Below are 25,746 nucleotides of genomic sequence, written 5' to 3'. Positions count from 1 at the left end.
CAAAGCTTCTTAAATTTGGATTTACGAGACCATCCTTGAGAGGCTAACTCGTGTCTCATCAGCCCAAGTTTGAGATTTTTGAGACCAACCCGGCTTTGAAAAGCCAGTGAAGACTACAGACTGTACCCCTAAAAATGTGGGGGTGCCTGTGCCCGTATGCACTCAGCCCCACTCACACCCCCACTTCAAGGGAGCTCAGCTAGAGGTCCAGCCAGACAGCGTGGGGACTAAGGTTTTCTGTTCAGGAAAAAGTACGAATACAAAATTAAGTACAGGGTATGGAAGGGCCCTCCCAGAGTGAGCCCCCGAAATGCAGTCTCTCCTGGCTTCTGGAAGAATCTCCTCTGTTCTGCCCATCTGTCTGCATGCTGGACCCTGGTTCTACACCCGCCATTTCAAACTGTCCCTTGGTGATCGCTGGCACCCAGCCAGGGGTCAGGCGGCCCTGGGCAGGAGGAGGCCATGTCTTAAAGCACTGAGCATCTGTGTTTATAGAACCTTCTGCTTCCCAAAGCTGCCTCATAGCTAATGTGTTTGTGCTCTCCAACTTGACTTTCGATGACTGTTCCACAAAATTTCTGCTCCTTCTTCTAACTCATCTATCATAAAATTTTCTCCAAATATGAAAGTTACCCAGTGAATTACCAGAGTGGATGGCCTGCAGATGTGTTCTTCCCTGGGCATTTCCTTATCCCCTTCCATACCCTGCCCACTACTCAATCCCAGCAAACAGCTAGTATGTCTGAACGTAGGGGACCCTCCCATCCCCAGGGGCCACACCTGCAGCACAGAAGCTCACAGACAGCAGCGGGCAGCCGAGCCCACCTGCCCTGCCGCTCTCCCGAAGATCAAGGTGGGCACCTGACAATGCGGCAGGAGAGGGACATTGCAGTCTATCTCTACCACACTGTGTTTCTTAAACAAGGTCACCTTTTACCGATCCAAGATCTTGATTAAAAGAATTTGATGATACATTTTAAAATATAAGATTGAGAAAAAGACTTCTCAGCTGGCAGTGGTCAGCAGGGAGCTAGCTTTGTACATTTCAATTGTCACCAGCACAGTGATACTGAAGGAAAAGTAACTTAAAAATTTAGGAGGGGCGCCTGGGTGGCTCAGTGGGTTAAGCGTCTGCCTTTGGCTCAGGTCATGATCTCAGGGTCCTGGGATGGAGCCCCGCATTGGACTCCCTGCTCAGCGGGGAGCCTGCTTCTCCCTCTCCCTCTTCCTGCTACTTCCCCTGCTTGTACTCTTTCTTCCTCTGACAAATAAATAAAATCTTAAAAAAAAAAAAAAAGGAAGCAGAAGGACTGTCTCCTGAACATTTCCACATAAAACTATGGCAGACCTCTATACAGTCAGAAGCAACATTCATGAATAGGAAATACTGCAGCATTTCTATGATGCAATTTACACAAAAAGTGCTTTCAGGTGAGGTGATGATAAATAACAATGCTAACATAAAAGTTTATGTACACACACTGACACACAGATTAGAGAAAAACAGTATGGCCAATAATTCCAGGAAGTAAACAAAAGGCTCAAACCTTCCGTAAACTTCTTAAACATTATTACCAAAGGTTATTAATTCTTGAAATTCAAGACGCACTTCCCTCTCTCACACTGTGATGCGCCCACTCTGGGACATGTTATTGCTTGCTAAAACTAAGGAAACACCAACGCTCAAACTTACACATTTTAAGAAATCAAACTCTACTTAGAAATGCCTTTTTCAAAACAGAAATTTGAAACGAGGATAGGACCTTTGTTTGATCGAAAAGATCCCTGCGTGTACCCAGTTATAGCAAACTAAGGACAACACTGAGAAAGTGTTCACTTTGATCAACACGGGCTATTCCTCCCACCGCCATAAATCTCACTGTTTCCTTGATTAATCTCTAAACATTCTTGCTAATTCTTAAAGTATCCTACTAATTTTCAAAAGTACAGTTTATCAAATCCTACTGCAGTAATAAATCTGTTAAAGCAGAACCAAGCAGCTACACTGAAAACAAAACCAAACAAAAACCACTTTGATGTTCAGGAAGTCTACGGATCAGACTTCAACCAGGTGGAGATACATGAAGACTTCAGAAAAGAGAAGTCGGTCCGCCTAGATGGTAACGACAGTCCATCTTGAGTTCCGCTCCGTGAGCAGCTACCTGCACGGCTGGGAAGAGACAAGGGGGCCCTACAACACCTGAGCACATGGGGTGCACGGAGGCCAAGTGGGACCCGTGCTGGGGCTGGGAGCACCCGGGTTCTGGGCTCTAATCCCACCTCCAACTTAGGAGTTGGGGGCAAATGACTTAGCCTCTGTTTCCACATAAAATCCCCTAAGAAATGGAGTTCCTGTTAGTATTTCCACATCACAGGGTGTTAGGAGGATCAAGTGAGCTAGGCATGTTAAGTGTTTTGAGCACATGAAACTCCAGGTTAACACATTCCGTGGTGTTCTGCGGTCCTAATGGAATTGGCAAACTGTCTCAGATACTCTTTTTGTGAAATTAGTCACTATTTTATTTGCTTCTCACATATAGCTAATTGATTTAGGCTATTCCTGTCCCTTCCCCATTATCAGGGGACACACGATATAGGACGGATGGGCACGGGTTCTAAATTCTGGCAGGGCAGACACTGAATCCAGGGTCAGACATGTGGCGGCTGTGTGACCTTGAGCAAGTGGTTTAAAGCCCCGAAGCCTAGTTATCTCTTCTATGAAGCAGGGATATCAATATCTACCATAAGAGGATGTTGAGAGGGTTCGGAGTGATCTGCCCCGTACCCAGGTTGGCTGTCTGGAATGCAGAAAGTCCACACGAAGGGCTATTACATCCCAGGAGCGCGACCTGGAACACGGGGACAGCCAGAGTTCCCCACAGCACCTGTCCCCAGCACTGAGACGAAGATGTCCTGTCCTGGGTACTCCCCTCGCGGGCTTACCCGCGACGGAGAAGCTATGCCTCCTTCCTCGGAGTGAGCCCTCTAGACCGGCTCTTAACTACAACCATCTCATACGTGCAGGGAAACTTGAACTCCACAATTTACGAAGAGGGGTTCAAGGGTCACATGTTCCAGGGGCTCATTTTTATATCTGCTTTTTCCTTTGATATTTAGTTTTGTTAGAACTTTTTTTCCCCTAAGGAAACTAAAAAGGAAAGGGGTCCCTCTCGATCCCACAAAGGTTTTATGTTCTGTGTCCTGTCTGAACCAGCCAGTTTCCCTCCGCCCTCTGTCTGCCCCCTGCTTCCTCTTGTGGTTGTTTTCCCAGGGCTCAGTCAGACGGGACCTCCTGTAGGAAAAACTCTCTCAACCAGCACCAGCCCCCAGGAGTGAGGCGTTTCCCCGCTGTGGGGCTGGGCATCCTGCTGGCCGGCCGAGTCATGGTACTTGCCAGTGGTAGTAAATGTCCCATCTGCTCCTGCGCGATCCCATGCGTGCTGGAGAGGAGCCCCGCCAGCACGTGTCCCGGGCCCCGCACCTTAGGGTGCTGGCTGGAAGGATATCTGCCTTTCTACCTGCTCCTTACTACTACAGATGCACATTTTATACAGGGGTATAAACTGCCATTTACCTATCCTAGGATTTCTTATTGGACTGTGGGCTAGATGGAACAGAGGGTCAACCACCATCTATACCGCACTGTATAACAATAAAATAGCACTAACGGGGAAAAACTTGCCAGCAGAGAAGTAGCATGGTACACTGGTTTTCTATTGCTACTTCAGTAAATTGCCACAAACCTCAGGTTTTAATACAAATCCATTAGCCTGCAATTCTGGAGGTTGGAAATTCAAAAAATCAAGGTGCTGCCAGAGATGCATTCTTTCTGGCAGTTCTAGGGGAGAACCTCCGTGCTCTTTATCTGGCTTCCAGAGGCTTCCTGTATCCGTTGGCTTGGGCTCTTTTCTCTCTAGTGTCAAAGCCAGTAGTACAGGCTTTTCAGTGAGGATCCTTGTGATTCACCCTGGGTCCATGGGGATAACCCGGGATAATTTCTCCATCTCGGCCTTCGATTGTTGTGTGTACGTGTGTGTGTGCACACGTGCACTTGTGTGTGTGCCCGTGTGCACGCGTGCTTGTGCGTGTCTGTGCGTGTGCATGTTGCCGCTCCTGGCATATGTGACTTCCCCGTGTTCTCACTGTCCCACCAGAAGGTGTGCTCAGTTCAGGCAGAGTTAAACCAGCTACAGGAGAGAATGTGCTCCAACAGACCCAATGTTCTTCTCCGTGTTACAGGGAAAAGGGGTGCCAGGCAGCTCCGGGGGGATGTGTCGCTGGCTGGCCAGGAATCCTCCTTGTGGAGAAAGACGCGGCCTCCAGGCTCATCCTCTGCTCACGCAGACCTGCTAAGCCATGGTGTTTGTCCTGCTCACGGCTTTTTCAGCCAAGAGACAAGGCCTGAAGGAGGCGGTCAGTGAGTGTTCTCTGAAGGGGATTTGTTCTTCTGTGTGTTCCTTTCCATTCTATATTTATATTTTTGTACAGGTGCAAACATCCTGCCCTTTTCTCGGGAGCTGGCTGGGCTTGGCCTTCTAGGGGAAAGTCATGGCGCTCAGAGGCCTCTCCTGCAGTTCCCCCCTCAGGAATATTTATAACTTGCAATGCATGAAACGGCCACAGCACCAGAAGCCGAATGATCCAGGAGGACAGGTGGGCCACAGCCTCTATATAAAAACGCTAAGGAGACGAGAGGCCTGTTCTAAGTCACCACGCGCCCGGCACCGTTCTAAGTGCTCTAAGGTGCAAATTCATTCCCCCCCAGTGCCCAGGGAGGCTGTTAACGTGACCTAATCCCAACCTGCCCAACTGACGGGGAGCGGCTGTGCGCGGTGAAGCCCATGAGAGGCTTGGCTTCGGTCCTGCGAAGTTCAGCCTTGGTGATAACATAGCAGAGGTCCATTTCTAACGCCTTACAGAGAAGTGAGAGAACCCAGGGCACGCCACGCCAAATGGTGATCGGGCTCGAGATTCCTTCCAAGCCGACTCTACCCACTTTACCTGTCACTGCACCTCACAGACGGACAATGGTGTTGTTTTGTGTTTCTCTGCAGAAGGCCATTCTAGGAAAGCCAGGTCAGGCCCCACGCCCTGCGGGGTCACTGCACCCCACCTGTCCTGCAGTTGTGAGCCATGCTGACACTCTGTAAATGGGACCTGGAGATGGCACAGTGCTGCATTTTCTCTGAAAACACACACACACACACACACACACACACACACACACTCTCATTTGGTCTGCTCACATCAGAACATGTTGCAAAATGTGTTTTAATGAGGAACAGTTGGTCTGGTTCTGCTCAACCAAAAGATATCCCTGGAAGAGAGTCGCCACCTGGCTTCCCATCTTGCCGTGCAGCATCTAAATGAGTTCTGCTGTCCCCGACCCCTGCAGGTGTTGCCAGGTCCATGTGCCAGCTGCCTTCCACGGACTGACAGACACCCTTGTCCCCGTGCTTCGGGTCCTCACCAGCTACGAGGACGTACAGGGGAGTGAGGGTGCCAAGCTACCCTTCTCACTACTTTTCCCGACAATTCCTCAAACTGGGAACATCGTAATATCGTATAATGAGGAGCGCCCGATTATCTCTGAACCAAAGATCTTGGTAGTTTCTAGTTCCTGAAGTCTCTGCACAGAATGCTCTATGCGTCGTCCATCAGCCGTGTCGGTACGCTGGCATGTAACGAGCTCCACAAATTAAACCTGGAACCAGTTACACCTTTTCATTTATTTGGGGAGGATATTTACAGGATAAAGCATCTGCCACAGAGTCACATGCTGAGAGCACAGGCCTGTCAGCCTTTCCATACCACTTTGGGCACTGGCTATTCTAAATTCGACATTATTTGTACGTCATTTCCCCCCACAACCTCTCAGCTCAAATGTGTAGTTGCTATCAGGTCATTAACATCGCAAAGAAAGAAAAATTTAAATCAGAACATACCCGCACATGCGAAATCACTATGATTGTGTTTTAAGTCCTGTTTTGGTGACAGCAGAGTAAATATAAGGCTTTGCTAATAAGGCCAAAAATAAATTATTAAACTATCTGTCATATGATCAAATGCATTTCGGATTATATTCTGAATAATTCTACCTTCACGTTCACCAAAGGAAGAGCTCGCATGTGCATCTGCCTGGTCTAGGCGAGCCTCTCTTTCAGGACGTCCAACCCTCTGACTTGAACCGAGCCCCAGTGAAAGAAAGAGATACTCACACCAAAAATCAAAGCTCCGCTTCGACGCATCACCTAGTGATTATTTTCTGTGAGATCATAATTTGCCCGACTCAAGAGATCCAAAAACAACTCTTAAGCTCTGAACATCTTTTAATGGGTTCAAAATATTACGTGTAAATTTTTCTCATGGCTCAAAAACATTGTTAGGGATGGAAGGGGAAGCTACTGGGGATGAAGACAAAGCTGTCTGATAGCTCACAGCTCAAGAGAAATTAGAGTTTAGCATCACCTTCTTGTTTTTTTCCTTTTTTCAACTGAGCCTGCACATATGGCCTATGCAGAAAAGCTATCAACACCAAATATGTGATCAATGTAAGGAAATTATGTTAAAATATACATTCTGCAGCGCAGTATGTTATCAGAAAAGACCCTCAAAATCTCCTGACTCTGTAGAGTCTGCTTTAAATACAAAACCATCTTCATATCTGAAAGTTATCTCTATTGTGATTGCATTTTAATTCCCAAAATACATACTTAAGGAAGCACCTCTTAATGTAAGTATCTTAACGTAAACTGTGGCCTCAGACCCCAATAATCTGGAATGAACATTGGTGGTTCCAGCCTTTGTAAGGGCTCCTCAACCCTCTACTTGTAGGCTTCTACCTGAATTCTGTCATCCTTTATGAAGTTCCTAATCTTTTTTTATCTTGACACCCTCTGTCTGTTCACATGCCTGACTCTGGCCTAGTTCCTGGCTTGTTACATTTACCAAATAAATGCGTGGGCTGCAGGATAGAAGAAGAGGATCTAGAATTAATAACACAGCATAAAATCTTTGCCCATAGTGGGACGTTGTCATTTGTCTATACATAACCTCCTTAGTTCTACAAAAAACAAGGGGCTGCGAGCTTTGCTTGAAGGGTGTGTTATCAGAAGTCTGGCATCTTATTAGCTGGGGATGCATTTATTTTTACTTCTTGTCCACTGTTATTTAAATTTTCTTCTTCCAAGAGAAGGCACATAGAGAAGCCTTTCTTAATAGCCCCACTTAAAACCCAAGCTATTTCTTTACTATATCAAAATATGGAAATTAGGGGCACCTGGGTGGCTCAGTGGGTTAAGCCTCTACCTTTGGCTCAGGTTGTGATCCCAGGGTACTGGGATCGAGCTCCATGTCGGGCTCTCTGCTTAGTGGGGAGCCTGCTTCACTCCTCTTTCTCTCTTCTGACTGCCTCTCTGCCTACTTGTGATCTCTGTCAAATAAATAAATAAATTCTTTTTAAAAAATATGGAAATTACTGTAGAAGGTATACATGGGTCTCTCTTTCATTAACTCAACGTTAGCTATGGAGGTAAACGCAAGTACACACATGCATACACATACACAAGGGACTGGACATAAAGAGGGAACCAAAAGGCTCCCTGAGAACTGCAAAGTTGGTCCTCACCATGTTCCTGATGATGGCAGGAGTCTAACTCCTTGAAACACTGGCTGGAAGCCCACATCTGCACACGCTAACGTTCCCCACAGGTGAGGACAAAGCTGAAGAAAGGAAAGGTGAACTGGGTCCAGATGCTTTCCTGATGATGAAGTCTTTTTGATAATCTCTTAAGCTCCAACTGAAACCACCCTCGTCCCATGAAGTGTATACAGAAAGCTGTGAACTAGGATGTCGACAAACGGAACAAGCAGGTGTATGAAAGTTAATCTTTAAGCAAGCAATTCAACTCAAAATAATTACTCCCATGGATTTCTTCCCACTAGGTAACCATGAGAGTGTGCTGGCAGATGTTTGTGCTTTAAATGAAAAAGAAGTCATGTGTGATGTTAACCGCGATTACCCTGCAACCCTTCCATTCTGTTCTGAGCATCATTTTCAGTGACACTGGGAATACGGTTCTAGCATCATTGAGCTCCATGGACTGCATAACATGAATAAAGGAGATGGCAGGTGCTTTGCTCTGTCCGAAGAATCTCATAAACGATGAGCTAACATGTAAGATGTTTTCTGTTTGAATATGGATAGGTTTCAAAAAGTAAAAAATAAACGACCCTACCACATGTCCCTGAAAATAACAGAGATTAACAAGGAGATTAAGTTGTTTGTATTACTGTAGAAGTGTGGTGGGCAACCTCCAAGATGGCTTCCAGTGACCTCTGCCTTCCGGTATTCACATCCTGGTGTAACAACTTCCCTCTCTTCCCGACTATGAGCTGATCGGCTTTGCTTCTAATTAATAACACTCAACATAAATTGAAATTTGGTCACCCAAAAAAATGTGGCTTCCCTGTTTCTCTCTCTGCTTGCTTGCTCTGAGGAAAGCCAGCTGCCACATGGTGAGGTGTCCTACACCAAAGCCCACAGGAGAAGGGACTGAAGGAGGCCTCTGACCAACGGCCACAAAGGACCAAGATCTCAATCTCAAACCCCATGGGAACAGGTACCCCACCATCCCCAAACAAGTGAACTCAAAGAGACCTTTCAGGTAAGATGACACTCCTGGTCAACACCCTAACTGCCGCCTCCTGACAGACACATGGCCAGAGGCACCCTAGCTACGCTGTGCCCAGAGTTCTGACCCACAGATGCTTTGAGATTAAGAATGCTTTTTGTTTCACGCTGCTAAATTTTGAGGCCATTGGTTACCCAGCTTTGTTACACAGCAATGGACAACTAATATAAAAAGATGCCAGGTAGAGGGCTGGACACCGACTCACATATATGTTGAAACGTGATTTTTATAACAGAGGCATTTCAGGCCACTAGGAAAGATGGCCTTTCAATAAAATTTTCTGGAACAATTCATTATACCCACATAAAACAATGAAATTTGACCCCTACCCACCATCCTTAAAAATTAATTCCAGGTACATTGATTATTTACCTGGGAAAGGCAGAACTGGAAAAATTTTAGGTAATATGGGCAGAAAAACCTTTCTAACCCACAAGGCAGGGAAACCATTCTAAAAATCACAAAAATACATGAAGTTCTAAGGCGCCAATTAGAGGGTAAAAGACAAGCCATGAACGGAGAGAAGCTACGTGCTTCACATACAGCTGACTGTAGACTGTGATAGTATGAAGAAACTCTAAAAATCCAAAAGGTATCAACTCAACAGAAGAAAACGGGCAACAGACTTACACAGACTCTTTAGCAGAGACGAGGTCTAAATAAATATCTCAAAAGAATCCAACAAATGTATACGCATATGCCGACCTCATTTGTCATTAGAGAGACCCAAGTTAAAAACACAATGAGACACCGATTCACAGACACTGGGCTGTCCAAAGGCAAAGCCATGCAACAGCTGAGATTAGCTGGCTTGCTCTAAGGTTTGTGGTTGCATCATGAGGCATTTGGGGTGGCGATAGTTAACTGATACATAAGGTGGCCAGATATTTGGTCCTGCAATCCTTTGCGGTAAGGGACAGCTATCCAGCTATCCATCTACCTATCTACACATCTATGCATGCATCCTTCTCTCTTTCTCTCTCTCCATCTCCAACACAAATACACTCATTTATTCACTCAGCAGACATTTCCTAAAGATTTGCTCTGCCATGCCAGGCACTAGACATTAAAGACAAAGAAAGGAATGAAGGGCACCTGGGTGGCTCAGTGGGTTAAGCCTCTGCCTTTGGCTCAGGTCATGATCTCAGGGTCCTGGGATCGAGCCCCGCATTGGGCTCTCTGCTCAGCAGGGAGCCTGCTTCCCTCTCTCTCTCTCTCTCTGCCTGCCTCTCTGCCTACTTGCGATCTCTCTCTGTCAAATGAATAAATAAAATCTTTTAAAAAAAATGAAAGGAATGAAGCAAAATTTCCCCGCACTTATGGTTGGTTTTTCCATTTTAGTCACTTGAGGCAAAGAAACACAGAATTATATGTGTCTGACAGGGAGATTTCCCACAGAGAAAAATGGAGTAACGATGGGGTAGGGGTTCTAGGTTGTGCTAGGGGTGGCTGTTTTATAGAGACCTACTCAGGAAGGACTCCCTGATAAGGCAGAATTTCAGCAGATGAATGAAGGAGATGACAGATGTGTCACACAGGCATCTGAGAGAGGCAGCTTCCAAGCAGAAGGACTGGCTGGGAGTGACGCTGGTGTGTTCACATTCGAGGAGAGGCACAGAGACCAGTGTGGCTGGTCCAGCACACTCAAGGGCTAGAAAGGTCAATGATGATGTCAGAGGGACAACGGCGGGGCCAACATACTAGGCCTTACAGGCTGGGATTTTGTTTCCGCTGTGAGCATGAGGAAACTTGACATGAAAAAAAATTTTATTATGGTAAGATATATATAACATAAAATTCACTATTTTAATCATTCTCAAGTACACAATTCAGTGGCATTAATTATACTCGCCACGTTGTACAGCCATCACCACTATTCCTAAGACTTTTTCATCATCCCAGAGACTCTGTAACCAGTAAGAAATAGCTCCCCATCTCTACCTCTAGCCCCGGATAATCTCTAATCTACTTTCTGCTTCTGTAAAATTTGCCTATTCTAGATCTTTCATGGAAGTAGAAACATATGATAGTTCTCCTTTTGTGCCTGGCTTATTTCACTTAGCAGAATGTTTTCAAGGTTCACATGGTGGTACGTGTCAGAAATTCGTTTCTTCTTATGGATGCGTCCAATTCCATTGTATGTATATATCACATTTTGTGTATCCGTTCATTTGCTGATTGACACTTGGGTTCTTTCCCCTTTTTGATTATCGTGAATAACGCTGCTACGAATACTGGTGTACCACTATTGGCTCAAGTGCCTGCTTTCAGTTTTTGGGTACATAGGCTGGGTCATATGGAATCCTTGATGGTTTTAAACATAAGGGAGACACGATCTGATTTATATAGAGGGTAGAAACAGGGAGACCAATTAGGCAGATTGTGTTTATTTTCAGATAATATAGTACAACACAGAAGAGGAAATTACCTCCTACAAGAATATCTACAAGAAAAAGATCTGTCGCAAATAACACTATCTAGTACCATCGATGTTCGGAGATTGTTCAGAAGAACGGACCTCATCTTGAAGGGATCACAGAAAAGGAACAGCTACTCAAAGTCAGTGAAAAGGGGAAACTTAAATCATGATCATGATTATTTATTTTAGGCAACTGGACTTTACAAATGCTCTTGCTGGTGATCCACGTACCTGAAAAAACAATGACCAAGTCCTCTTCTCATGGTATGTATGTGATTCGCGCAAAACATAACCCATGCCCACGGACACAATACCATTCGCACTCTGATTATTTGGGTCCAGAGAAATCACTGCTATCACCATGGCCCCAACTTCACACCATTGATCTGTTCCTATGTGTCAGGTAATACTCTGAGTGCTTCCCACGCATCATCTCATTCGTCAAAACCACCCTGTCAGATAGATTTCTATTACCCCCCATTTATGCAAGAGGAAACACACCAGAGAGGGTAAGTGATCAGCTGAGGACCACACAGTTAATAAGGAACAGAGCCAGAAGTCCAAATCCACACAGGGCGACTCCACAGCTTTTGTGCTTAAGACATACTCTATCTTTCAGAACGGATGTGTGCAAGCGAGAAGCCTTGGGAGCCAGGAGTTTCTGGAAGGAAAATGCTAATCCTGATAAAGTATGTCTGCTGTGGTTCTTTGCTTTTGTGGTCCTGTCTCAAGCAGGGGCAAATCTGGAGGGCACTGCATCCCGTTTTTTGTTTTGTTTTTTTTTTTTTAAGATTTTATTTATTTGACAGAGATCACAAGTAGGCAGAGAGGCAAGCAGAGAGAGAGGAATGGAAGCAGGTTCCCTGCTAAGCAGAGAGCCCGATGTGGGTCCTGGGATCGAGCCCTGAGCCAGAGGCAGAGGCTTTAGCCCACTGAGCCCTACTGCATCCCATTTTTGTACGTGGACATCCTACCAGATAACTGCTGACTTGACATACGGCTTGAATATTTGTGTTTCTCAATAATTTTATAGAATTGCACTAGGGAGACAGAGGGGCAGGAGAAAACTAATTTCTCCATCTAAAATGCTGTAAACTACGTTAGAAAACAGAAATATCCATAGTTCTATTATTTGAGGCACATTTCAAAGTTAGTCTTCTGAGCATGACGGGAGAAACAGGCTGTCAGATTCATCTTTAGGAAAAAAAAGGGAAGAAAACGCAAATTTATGGTTAGAAGCATCCCAGCTCTAAAGTACTCATCCTTACAGTTTCCACAAAAAGAACTTAAATTTGCAAGATTATTTCAACTTAAAAATGGGCTTTTGCAATGTGCTTATCAAGACGTCGAATGACCTCCAAGAACAGGTTCTGTAGCTCGACTATAATTTTTCTTTTTTAGTCCTTAAAGAATATACTAATATCCCAAGCTGAAGTCATAGATTTATTCTCAACTTCCCTGCCTGTGGTGGAAAAACTCTCCATTCCATCCTGCATGTCACCGAGAGCCAAATTCATTCAACAAACATGTGCCGAGTGCCAGCTACGAGCCAGCCGCTGTGCTGGGCCTGAGGGCTGTTGGTGAGCAAGACAGACAGGGTGGCCCAGTGCTCCTCAGTTTTTCCTCCCACAGATGATTTTCACAGTTCTGCTGGTCCTCAAAGATTTTCCAACCGGCCATGGCAGGCACTTCAATACAGCACTTGCTGTATTACATATTTTGTTTCAAACATACATATCTCCTCTTCCCCACTAGACTTTCCTCTCCCTGAGGGCAAGGACCATGTCCTAGACTTCTGCGTCCCAAGCAGCACTTAGCAAAGTACCGGGTCCACTTTGGAAATTGACGGGATGGCCGCGTGATTCATCTTCTGAACCAGAACATGGTGGGGAGTTAAGAGAGGGGCACCATGATCAGTTACATCAGGACAACAGGTATAAAGCAAGACTGTCCCAGGAAAACTGAGACACGGCCATGCCATGCCATAAGTATGTATTTCCCAAACCCTTGAAGTAGGTGGGGCCACATGAATATTCCGGTCAATTGTCGTGAACAGAAATGTCATCAGCCACTCTGGTGCTGGGGGACGGAAGAGCCTGGCTCTCCAGCAAACTTCTGCTTGCCATCAGCCTGGGTCCCTGAGGGACTGCGTGGAACGGGGTGTCCCTGATTCCCAACGGCGCCTCACGAGGTTCTCGATGTGTGGCAGTGTATGCAGGATGAAGCCCGAGCTTTCGGAGTTTATGTGTTACTGTAGCAAAGCCCAACTTCTGTCTCGTGCTATTTGCCTTCAGAACCCAGAGGTCTCCCCCTTCCCAGGAGACATCATTTCCCACCGCTTCCCACCGGCCCGCATCTATGTATGGATGCACACAGAAGGCCAGCTGCATTCCTGTGTTTTCTGTCCCTTGACTTGTGTTCCTTTCACACTGAGAGAATCTCCTTCTTCACTTGCTGCCTTGGTCCCTTCTGTCCTTCAAGTCCAGTTCTAAGCCCAGCACATCCATGACAACCCCTGCAGGGGAAACTGTTCCAACAGCCTCTTCACACCACTGGGTCTCCATGCGGAGGATTCTTATCACTACAGACTCTGGGGACCATCTCCCTTTCTCCTTCATCCCTGGACGCAGGCTTGAGAGCCAGGTTCCACACCCAGAGGCCATGCCGGGAGGGACGGACTGTGGAGTGGGCTCCGTGAGGAGGCGGATGGGCGTGGGAACTCTGCCGTTGAGGTACAGGGTGGGGCCAGGGAAGACTTCTTACTGGCACCTTCTATGTGGTTCTGGGTGTTGTCGTTCTAGCAGCATCTACGTGCCAGCCTCTCCCACGACTCTGTGAACTGTATCCCCCTTTCTGTTTAAACTAGATGAACATTTTTCTGTTGTCTGCAAAGAACCCTGACCCACATATCCCCCAATACCTCCAACCTTGAGAGGCTTCCCAGCTTCCAATTTCTTACTGAGCACTTGCTATATTACATATTTTGTTTCAAACATACATATCTCCTCTTTCCCACTAGACTTTCCTCTCCCTGAGGGCAAGGACCACGTCCTAGACTTCTGCGTCCCAAGCGGCACTTAGCAAAGTACCGGGTCCACTTTGGAAATTGACAGGATGGCCGCGTGATTCATCTTCTGAACCAGAACATGGTGGGGAGTAAAGAGAGGGGCACCATGATCAGTTACATCAGGACAACAGGTATAAAGCAAGGCTGTCCCAGGCAAACTGAGACACGGCCATGCCATGCTAGCTGATGGAGGAAGCGTAACATAGCCAATGCGAGAGCATCAAAGTGCAGTTCAGGACACATGAATTCAAACCATCACAACAGATACTCCTCTGTTGGAGTCTCCCTCCTCCCAGTTGGTGGGGACATGAGACTGGGCCTAGCTGACCTTTCATGTTTGGGTGTTGCCAAGATACCACTTTGGTTTTCCTAAGAAAGCTTTTTCTATTTGTTGCTTTTATGATGAAGAATACCTTTTGTTCTTAATGAATTCATTCTAGACTTGGTAAAAAATCACCCATAAAACTTTCACCTCCAGAGCCATTATGTTGCCCAGGGCAGCTGGTGTACATACATAAGACCCCCTCCCTGGCCTACCAGGGTCCCTATGGAAGAAGAGTATTACCAGAACCACACCCAGACTAAAACCTCCTCAAAGGCCAGGATGCTCTTTGTTATTTGTATCGCCAACATGTGGGCCGGTGCCTCAATAACATTAAAGTCGGTAAACGCTGAAACCCACCATAAGACTCCAGGCATCAGGCACATGGCGCATGTGTGAACAATCCAGTGTCAGGGGGCCTAGTCTCTTTCCTTCCTTGCTCTGGGCGTCTGCCCTTGCCTCTGACTGCAAGCTCGCTGTGCCTTCTACTCCCTCCAGAGTCCAGGTCCAGAGGGAGGGGCAGCGCCTGGCCAAGTCCTCCCTCCTATGCCTCTTGGTGAGCGAGCATAGCAGTGCTCCTGTGTTCAGCTGCTGTGGCTGAGGCTACAGGAATACAGTGAGAGAACACGGGTAAAAAGGTAGCATCGGTAAACTTCATGCCACGCGCACAGGACAGGGTCACTGACTGGGAGCCATTATTGCTATGAAGGCACAATTCCATGACGCACACAGTTCCCCTCCCCGTGCCCCAGCACCAGGCCTCGGGAGGAGGAAATTATCGTCCGTGGTTGCATGGGTGGTGATGCAAGAGGCGTGAGAGCAGACTGCTGAGCAGTGGGACACTCAGATGGTACTCTGGATGGTCACCAAACAGGTACACGAAGGTACAGCGGACACACCAAGCGCATCCTGAGCTGACATAATCACAGCGATGAGTTCAGCTGTAATGCCAATAAAATATACAGCTCAGCAGCACGGAATAAAATCTACGTATCGAGACAGCGACACCCAACCACGTCTTAACGGGCGGGCAGAAGACACTGATGGGTGCGGCATGAACGAAATGGACTTAATAGCCAGTGTACTGTGTTTTCACGGTGGGCGACACCAATTTAACATATGGGCAATGAAGAAGTCAATCTTATATCAAGTTTAAAAAGAAAAAAAAAAAAAGGAATGAGAAAAACCACGTGGGGTTGGAGCCAATATCTCAGGGCTGGAAGGAAAATAGGAAGGAACACACCCTCATTTGCTTCTAACACGGTTAGCTGATCTGTTTGAAATTAGATCCACTTTCAACTGTTTTAACTTAATTATTAAGCCATTTCTTAACCTCGTGAACGCAGTTTTCATGTGCTTTCAAATGTGGCCCTGAACTAATAGACCCTTTCACTTCAGTGGTTTTGGAAATGAATGTTAGATGGAGAGGAAAGCAGTTTTACGGTGCTTTTGTAAGGGTCAGAGCTCTGAAAATATAGTATGGTTTGTACATAAAACTCAGTCCACCTGAATATCCTGCTGGCCCTTTGGGAATGAAGGCAAACCGTGCCACCCTTTAAAACTCCTGCTTCCTTTCCACGGGCAGTCGGCTGTGCTGGTGCTGAGCCATCTAACTGCTCAAGCGAATCCATTACTGGGATCAAAGTCTCAACGGATGAGAAACAGGTGGCAGCCAGGAACCCTGGGGGCAACCTTCCCACTGCATCTGAGAAACGGAATGGTGGGTCCAGCTCTCCGTTCTAGAACAGTCGCCATTAGAAAGACACATAAAGAGAAAGAAACGTCTGTCAGGATGAATATCTGAGCTCTGAAATTGCTGTGGGGCCTCTTTCTGCTCATCGGTTTTTCTCATTATGTGGAGGGGCTGCCAAGTTCGTCTGTTTTCATCCGCCATTTTGTAGGAAATCGACAGCTTATGATTGCAACTATCTTTGTTGTTGTTGTTAGGATTTATTTGAGAGAGAGAGAGCACTCCCAGGGCGGGGGGACAGAGGGAAAGGGAGAGAGAGTCTTAAGCAGACTCCACACAGAGCACAGAGCCTGATGAGGGGCCCGATCTCTCGACCCTGAGATCATGACCTGAGCCGAAACCAAGAGTCGGACGCTCAACTGACTGTGCCACCTGGGTGTCCCGATGACAACTTTTGAAATGATCAAAGGTTGGGCAATTTTTACCTTCTCTGCATCACTGTGTGGAATGTATCACAAATTAATAATGATAATATTAAGAGGGGCCAATCTTTATTGACTGTTAAGCCATTTCCCTGTAGTCCCATGAAGCAGGTACTATTATCCATGTTTACGGAGGAGAGAGAGGAGGTGGAGATAAGAAGAGTTTACCCAAGGTCATACTCCTTGTAAGTGGTGGAACAGATTCAGACACAAGTGTTCAGAATCCAGCATCAGTGTTCTTAACTGCTGTACAATACTATAGAGTGAAAGCCAATGGAAGCAAAGTACCTTTTAAAAAAACATTGACGTAAAAAAAAAAAAAAATTAAGACCCAGGAAATCACTGATTTTTAAAAGTACACTTACTGAATCCTTTTATCAAATATTAATGCACGTGTGATACACCAGGCATTCTGTCCCCATGATCTAATTTAATCCTCTGTGGCTCGATTGTGTCCATTTTACAAATGAAGAAACTGTGATTCAAGGAGGTTGTACAGGAGCAGAGAAGCGTGTAATTCCCATCCGAACCCAAACACGAGAGACTCCAAATCTCGAGCTGCTTCCACAAATCACCACCCCCCACCCTGCCACCACCTCTTTCTTATTTAAAGCAATCCTTTCCTACTAGGAATAAACTCAAAAAAAGAAAAACTTTGCAATAAAACTCACTACTTAAGTTTGGAATCAGAGAGCATTTTCCTCCGATTCAGGCACGAAATGGCTCTGACTTCTTAAGTATTGATCTCAGAGATGGTAGGATCCAAGTAATTTGTTAGAAGATGGGCCACAAGAGAGGAAAGAGCACCAGGAGTAAAACTAGTTAGCTTCGATCAAGCAGGGGTAGTGTTCATATTCTCCTGTCTTCCTAACACAGGCTGGTAACGCGAATACCACTTTCCACAGAACACAGAGAAGACGGTTAATACCGTCCATTTTCTCCTCATTTTTTTCTCTGCATCCGGCACAAGCCCGAGTGGCCGAGTGGTATGCAGAAGACAACTAAAGCCGTGAAGTCATTGGTAAGACTCTTGCAACTCCAAAGGGAAAGCTGGTTTGAGCCTGGGCTGAAAAACCCGGGCCTGACCTCACATCCTTTAGGACAGCCACTACCGAAACTCCAGAAAACACCACATATTGGTGAGGATAGTCACCTAACCACTACCTTCTGACCAGTCTGCTGTCTCTCTGGCTACCTAAATACTTTGAGGTAATCCCGCCTCTCTCTTTGACCGAGAAGATGCTGGGTTTCATACAGGGTAATAGTATTCAACTTAGAGACAAGAACAACACAGACTCTCATGTATTTTGCCGAAGAGCCTAACAAAAATCATTGTAAACATCCATTGAATTTTCATATACTGCTAGGCAGTAACTGTCAAGATACACTGTGAAAAACAGCAAAAGTGTCTATAATTTATCTAGGACGGAGGTGGCAAAAAACATGTACATGTATTTGTTTATATTGTTAAAGCAAACCCTTGGAAGAATAAGCCAAAAACTAAAGCAAACAAAATTCCTTAAATAGGTAAGAGAAGAAACAGGGTGGAGAAGACAGAAGGTGAACTTCTCAGAACATACTTCCGTAGATTTGATTTTGCTAAATATTTTACATGATTTTGAAACAAAACTAAATTTTTTAAATTCCCCCCAAATTTGAAAATAAAGTGGAACAAATGTTCCTAGCAGAGTAGTCACTGGCTGGTACAGCCGTACAGAGAGGAATGAATTCGGCTAACTTCAAAACTACCCTCTGCCCGTACAGTCCTCGAGGGAAATACCCAGGAACAAAAACACCTGTAAAACCACCTCCCCACCACCGCCACCTCAACTCAGCTCCGCGCTCAGGAGTCACACTGTAGGTGATGGCGCTAGTATGGTTATTCGTGGACAGTTACGTGAGTAGCACAGGAACAAGCCCGTAAGTACTTATGCGAGGTGACCAGGACCTGGGATTTTCAGTGTGGAAGACAAGAAGTTACACATGTTAAAGGTGGGTGACGGGTATGTGACATGTATTATGCTTGAAATTTGCTACAGTACAAATTTTCCATAACTGAGTTAAAACAAAACAACTCCTTGATCCCAGTCTTTGATAGACGGCTCTTCGGTAATTTTTCATATTATCAGGTGGTCACGGATCTGGTGCAGTAGGCGCTATTTCCCCATGGGTTTTCTTCAGGTGGCACGACTGGAAGGCACGGCAATTTTCTGAGGAAACTTCAACTGTGTAAAATGATCATCGCACTGAACAGGATACGTTACGACACACTTGGGCTCTATGAGGGAGCGTGGCAAAAATATCACCGCTCTTCAACACCTTAAAACTTGTGCTTTTTCTCAGGGTTCCCATGCCTATGGCCCTTCCCCCTAAGTATCCCCTCCCCACAGGCAGGTGACGTTTGCATGTCCCCACAGTCATTTCTACAACCCACTTCAGAAGAATTATTAATACGCAGATGAGACAGTCTTCACCATCCAGGGGGATGCGGTCCCACGCTTTCTGAAGTTCCAAGTGTGGAAATTTGGCCTTATTACATTACAATATTAAAACTGCTTTTATAAATAGCAAACCCTCTTTCCCACTTGAGAATCATTTTCTTAGAAGAGTGGTTTTCAAACTTGAGCAGGCACCAGAATTACCCAGAGAGCTTATTAAGAAAACAGGTTACTGGGCCTTACTCTCAGAGTTTCTGATTCAGGTCCAGTTTGAAGCCTGAGAATTCGCCTTGTTAACAAGTTCCCAGATTTGCTGATGCTGCAAGTCTGGAGACCACACTTGAGAATTATGATCCAAGAACATCTATGAAAACGTATGTGTCCCTTGCTTCCTCCTAAGAACAAAGCCCCCTGAAACTTTTCATATAAAAGTTCATGATCTCCCCTTTCTTTGATTTATATCTGTCCTTTGAATTCCATGATGCCTTCCCCCGTTTAATTATTATATAACCTTTTTTTGAAATTAATTATCCTTAAAACGATACTCAGAAATGTCCCCTGTTAGCTTATCGGTACCTGTTTGCTTCCGTATTCCTTAAAAATATTCAGGCAATTTTGCTTCTTTCCTATCACCCTCTCTTTCTAATTCTCTATTCCTTTAACCAAACTGAGAGGAAAGATGGGGGAATACTCATGGAAGATGTTACCGTATGCTGTTTCCTAGCATATAATTTCGTACAGGACAGTAAACTTTGACTTGATTATTGCTCGCCTTTTCCATCCTGTTGTGGGCACTCACTTACAACCTGAAAATAACAAGGCCTGATATTTATTAATATTTATAGAATTCAACGCCCTGCCACAGGGTAGGCAGTCAATCCATTTTTGTCAAACAGAATATTTCAATCACAGAATCCCGGAGACAACTGAGGTCCAGGGAACCTAAGTGATATACAAAAGGTCAAAAAGTCTGTTACCACAGATGCCAGAATGCTATCATCTGGATCCCACGATGCCCACCCAGGTTGCGCCCCTTCCCCCAGTCTGTTCTACCTCTCACTAGTTTTATCAGAAGACGCCAACAGGACCTAAAGGGGGACAAAATAACTCTCAAGGAGCATCGGGCTAAATACTTAGAGAATAATCATAAAATTCTCAATGAGGATAAATGCATTTACTTTGGCCAATAATTACTTAATACAATACTTTGCTTTAGATGCTTTGACCTTTCCAGATGTCTTTACAAAGTGTACAGGGGAGGTCGCCATTCTAGACAAACTAAGGAAAAGCCTACAAGATGCAGAAACACATTCCGATGGGATGGGTCCTCTGTCCTAAACAGACCATCGTATATAGAAACCCACTCCCCTCATGTACTGCATGATGAGGGCTAAAACAACGAAACACAACGACAATGATTAGTACCAGGTCATCTTCAGGGTTTGCTCTTTCTAGATGCAACTAGATTTATGGGAAAGGGGAAACGACCCTTTGGAAGCTGATTGCTATGTCCCAGGAACAGTATCAGGTGGCTTACAGACACTACCAAAGGGACTCCTTTCAATGACCCTACAGGCGAGACATTAGTCTTCCCATTGAAATGAAGACGAAAGGAAGCTTGGCAGTTGCATAGTTAGGGGAAACTGGCAAGTCCAGATGCAAACTCAGGTCTGTCAGACCCCAAGGTCATGCTTCATCCATGGAGGAAGTATGCTGGTTCTGTCATTCAAGAGTTCCAGAACCTTTACCGGTGCTCAAAGAGCTCAACGAGTCTGAGACATGGTTACAACCTCTACCCACTTCTCTACTCTATAAAAGTGTGACAAGCTGTTCTCCTCCTGCTTAATTTATTTTGGCTTGTGTCATCAGCAAAAACATTTCTAACATCAGGACACACTGACTGAAGAAGGCTTTTTGACCCTGAGCCTGGTGTTATCTTTAAAAGCTGACCAGTAATGAAGTGTAAAGCCACGCTCAGTCCTGACATACAGGAAGTCACAAACGGTGATGGAAGCCTGGCCTGATTTTCCCTCGAAAGTCCTAACCCTTTGGCTTCATGCGTGTGGCCTTGCCCCTTCCTAGAAACCGAGGAGGGCCAACACACAAGTGACTTTCCCTCATCTCACCCAGGATCTGGAATAGTCCCATGCAGAGAAGGTCCGTTGGTAGAACAGATGACAATGCGTTTTCCAGGCTGGAGGGAGAGAGGACAGGGGATGAGAGGAGGCTGCCCCCCAAATTTAAACGGTGCTGCCCTTGTAGCAGGTAACACGACAGTCAAGGAACTAACAAAAGGGTATTGCTTTTCTTGGTTGAGGATAATGTTTCAAAACATTATCCTTTTCAATAGACCTACATTGAAGGAATTAAACAATCATTTGCCCACCACTGCCATTTGCTGTGAAATCCTTTTCACTGTGGCTATGTAAAGGCAACCTTGTAATACGTAGTCTGTAGAAAAACAAACAAACAACAACAACAACAAAAAGCCCACTTCCTTTAACAATCCCTCAAGGATTAGCTAACGCATCAGAAGCCAAATCTTTACGCAAGAGAATTTAAATTCTGGATTCTAGTGTTCCTTCCGGGTCATCCATCCCAAACCCCAAAGACTTTTTTTTTTTTTTTGAAGCAACAGCAACCGTTAATGGCTATGCTTATCAAGTACTAGAGCTCACTCCTGGCTGAGCGGGACGACACACAGTTGGCAGGGCCCCAGCGAAGGCGAGCCTGTGTCACTCCATTTATCAGTCCGATGGCCGTGCACGCGGATTCTTCACGTGCACCTGTCAGGCTCACGAGAGGCGTCACTCGTGTTTGGGCATCAGAGTCCATCACCACAGTGAGTGAGAGCACAGATAACAGGACCCTCTTTGTTGCTACGCTCGATGCTTAATTAACATGCCCTGGCAGTTTATTTTGAGGGGAAAGATAATACATACATTCAAACAATCGTGGAATTCGATGGCCAGATAAACATCGCTTCTCATTTTTCCGTACGCAAAGTCATGGCTGCACACTTTTTTGTGGAGTGCTTAACAATTGTGTTGGAGAAAGGACATCAAATGATGCCTAGAAATGTGATACACATTTTCATTTCACACCCCATCAGCTTTTACAACTGTAGCTCAATGAAATGTAAGAGGGAGACTGGAAAACAGCCAGATTTGCACCAAGGTATAAAAGAGGGGTCAGGTTACTTTTTTATAGAAAGGAAAAAAATTGTTTAATTTTCACTCCACATGACTAAAGCAGATATTCAACAAACAGCCTGGAGAAAGGCACTCACACCACACACACCGACACGCTTTAGTGCCTGTTTAACTGCAGGCGTTTACTGTATTATCAACAGCTTCGTAAAGCAAGAAAACCTTCCTCTCATCACCCCCTTCCACTCAGGATCTCCTGACACAGAGATGCCCTGGATCAGATGATCTTCTGTGTTCCATCTTTCACCTGAAAATAATGCCTTTTGCCCTCCACGGCTGGCCTAGAAGTAGGAAGGGCTCATTCCCTCTCCAGGCGGAGCAGCAAAGCTAAAGGCATCAGCAAAACTGCATCTTTCTAATTCAGAGTTCAGTCTGTCAGGAAGGATTAAAGCCTCATGCATACATAAAGAGGGAACTAGAAATGATAACAGAAACACGGTCTGGAATCTCTGTGCTTCTGCAGCTGCTGTTTTACCAGCAAGGTAGAGAGAAAAGCGTCTTTTACTCACCTCTGTTAAACCTGAGACTTGTCCCTTTGCTAATGGTTTGCTGATGGATGGCGTGTATACTTTGGCGTCTGATACTGGCTGCCCTTTCATGAAGTGTTTCCCTGATTCGTAAATGTCCACTTCGATCATTTTCCCCATGAATGTGGGGTTCTTTGGCACTAAGACCTTTAAAGAAAAATTCAGAAGGCTTAATTTGAACAAAATAAACTTGCCATTTTAGAGCACCGTTTTAGATTGATAGGATGACTGCAAAGGAAGCAGAGGAGTCCCGGATACCTCAGACCCCTATTTTCCATGAACATCCGACCACGAGTACGGTACGTTCGTCACAATGAATGAACCCACACTGACCTAGGACTACCCGCCGCAGTCCATCCTTTATTCGGGTACCCCTGGCTGCCTCCTTGCCTCTTCTCTCTGTCCTGAGACCCTGTCCCGAGTAGGCTCCATCTTCCAGCTGCTCGAGGATCTGGAGATCCTGCAGGCGAGGGAGGCGCGTGTGGGAGGAGCCACGGGCTGGAGACAATGCGCCTTCCTCGGGATGCCTGCTGTCCTCAGGCATGTGGCAGGCGGACCCGGGGGGAGCCCCCAGCAATCAAGCCAGTCGCTTTTGGACAGGCCTTTGATATGCTGCTCTCGGCTGTCCCATGCAATGAGGAAAACTGAGACAACGCTGATGAAAGCCTTATACTTTCCATACCTGCCAAGTCAGCTGTCAGAATCATGGTTTGAATAGACACTTCAGATAAAGGCCGCGTGTTTGTGTGTGCATGAGTGTGTGTGCGTGTGTGTGTGTGTGTGTGTGTGTGTGCATGAGAGAGAGAGCATGGGTGTGTGATTTGAGGGGCAGGGAGCAGAAGAGCATTTAAAAGCGCCCTTTTTAATGGCCCAAGTGTTGGTGTTGGAGTTCAATGACTCCTCTGATGAACAACAGCCTCCGTTCCCGTCTCTCGCTCTGTCCTGGGACAGGCACGTTGGTTCCTTCTACCTCCACAGACAATTGGCAGTTCTGAAGGCTCCTTTGGCTAGTTCACAAGGAACTGTCAGACGGTCTCTCTCCGCTCGAGATTTCTGACGGAAGCACTTGTTTACCTCGAGCAAACGTTCCGGTCCTTGGGGACCCGGAGGACGTTTGCACACGGCGTGTCTCCCCCACGTTTCTGTGTCGGGGCCTTAGCCGCTCGCCAGGCTTTTCAAGTCAGGATCCAAAACAAACAGACTCATTCCAACCTAGTAATACTGTCATTTCTAGATACCATCTCCACTTCTGGAGCTCATCTTATTTAGAAAAATCATTCCTCTGACATCTTTGATACGCTTCGCTGTAGAGACAGACATGCTGGAGGCGAGCCAGGGTTCCACGGCCGACTTCTCTGGGACGCAAAGAGGGATCTGGGTCTTTCTGGGTTTGATTCTTTTTATGACCACTGAGTCCACGGCCCCATCAAAGGAGAGGAAAAAGGTCACCTGGGCGCTGAATTACTCACAGCAAGCACGTGAACTCAAAGAGCTTTAGTATCAGAATATGAAAACCCCTTTAAATCGGTTTTTATAAAACAAGAAAATCTCTAGAGTAAACTGTCCCTGGGAGATGTGGTACTATTCTGGGGAGAAAGAACTCTCCTTGATCTGCTGCCTTGATCTGAATGAAGGGCTCAGTGTTTTTTTCCCCCTCCAGTTGTAATAATTGGAAAAAGCCCGGCTGCTTTAAATTGGAGGAAACAGCTAATGAGGCATGCCATTGCCTTTAAAATGAAGGGGAAAAAAGTTTCCTGCTGAGGCAGAAACCCAGATGGCAGAGAAAAGAGAGGGAAGAGGCGACCAAAATACAATCGAGTTCCTCCCCAGGGCCGAGCAGGTTGGCCTGAATAGGAAAATGGCTCTTGGGAGCCAACTAATGAGATGGAAAATGGGGAAGAAACTCGTCTCCGGCATCAAGTGCTGGGAACCCCCCCTCCGCTGTCGTTCCTGCCGAGTATGGAACAGGGCACGTTTAGTCTGGGCCTGGAAAAGTTCCTCCCACGTTTCCTGAGAACTCAGGGCCCAGTTTGGGGTTATTCCCTGGGAAGCATCAGCAGGGGAGGTCTCTCCGACTACGGCCTCCCTGCTTTCGGACATGGAAAGGGGGTTTCCCTTCCCTGACTCGCCCACACTAGCCCGAAGAGGTTTCCCACACTCTAATTTCAGCCACGACCCATAGGGGAAAAAAAAATTCACTTCTTATTTAACGAGAAAGGAACAAAAAGCAGGAAAACACATTTGGTATTAAGAAAAGTTAAGAGTCGGACGCCTGGGTGGCTCAGTTGGTTAAGTGTCTGCTTTTGGCTCAGGTCATCGTCCCAGGGTTCTGGGATCGAGTTCTCCCAGCCGGCTCCCGGCTCCGCGGGGAGTCTGTTCCTCCCCCTCCCTCTACTCCTTCCCCTGCTGGTGCTCTCTCTCAAATAAAGAAAATCTCAAACAAAACAAAACAAAACAAAGCAAAAAACCATTAACAGAGTCCAAGAGTGACACACGAAATCCCTATGCCCATGGAGAGTCTACTGCCGAGTAGGGGAGAGCCCCTCTCTTCCTGGGCCTTTTCCAGGGCCACGGCCCCTGAGGGAGGCACCTGTGTTCTTCAGTCACTTCTGAACCACTGCCCATCTTGGGGGAGTGGAATCCTAAATGTTGAGAGAGAAGCTGGGCGGGCCGGCAGTGCGGTGAGCTGGTCCAGTTTACAAGGGGGGGCAAGGCTGCTGGCCAGTGGGCAGGCTCGGCCCGTGAAGACGATGCTCTCAGTGAAGCCGGTTTGATCCTCATGCTGGTCTCCAGAGCTGGCCCCGTGAGCTGAATTCACAGAATGGACTCTTTCCCCTTGGCCCCCAGCATTCTTACCAAGGTGGAAGTTAAAACAACAACAACAACAAACAAAAATCCT

The 25,746-nt window shown here is 46.1% G+C and overlaps 1 protein-coding gene across 3 annotated transcripts in view; it reads right to left on the bottom strand.

Annotated features, from left to right (window-relative positions):
* The window catches only part of CDKAL1 (CDK5 regulatory subunit associated protein 1 like 1), a 634,401-nt gene that overhangs the window by 6,617 nt on the left and 602,038 nt on the right, over positions 1-25,746 (bottom strand). For 2 of the 3 annotated variants that reach the window (XM_059399529.1, XM_059399531.1), the window contains one exon: positions 22,830-22,994. The exons of the other annotated variant lie outside the window; for it this stretch is intronic. In XM_059399529.1, coding sequence (XP_059255512.1) covers positions 22,830-22,994 — 165 coding nt within the window. The remainder of the gene's footprint in view (positions 1-22,829; positions 22,995-25,746) is intronic. 3 annotated transcript variants of the gene reach the window in all.

Source organism: Mustela nigripes, chromosome 5, assembly GCF_022355385.1.
Source record: "Mustela nigripes isolate SB6536 chromosome 5, MUSNIG.SB6536, whole genome shotgun sequence".
NCBI lineage: Eukaryota > Metazoa > Chordata > Mammalia > Carnivora > Mustelidae > Mustela > Mustela nigripes.
This window is presented reverse-complemented; position numbering and strand designations above follow the sequence as displayed.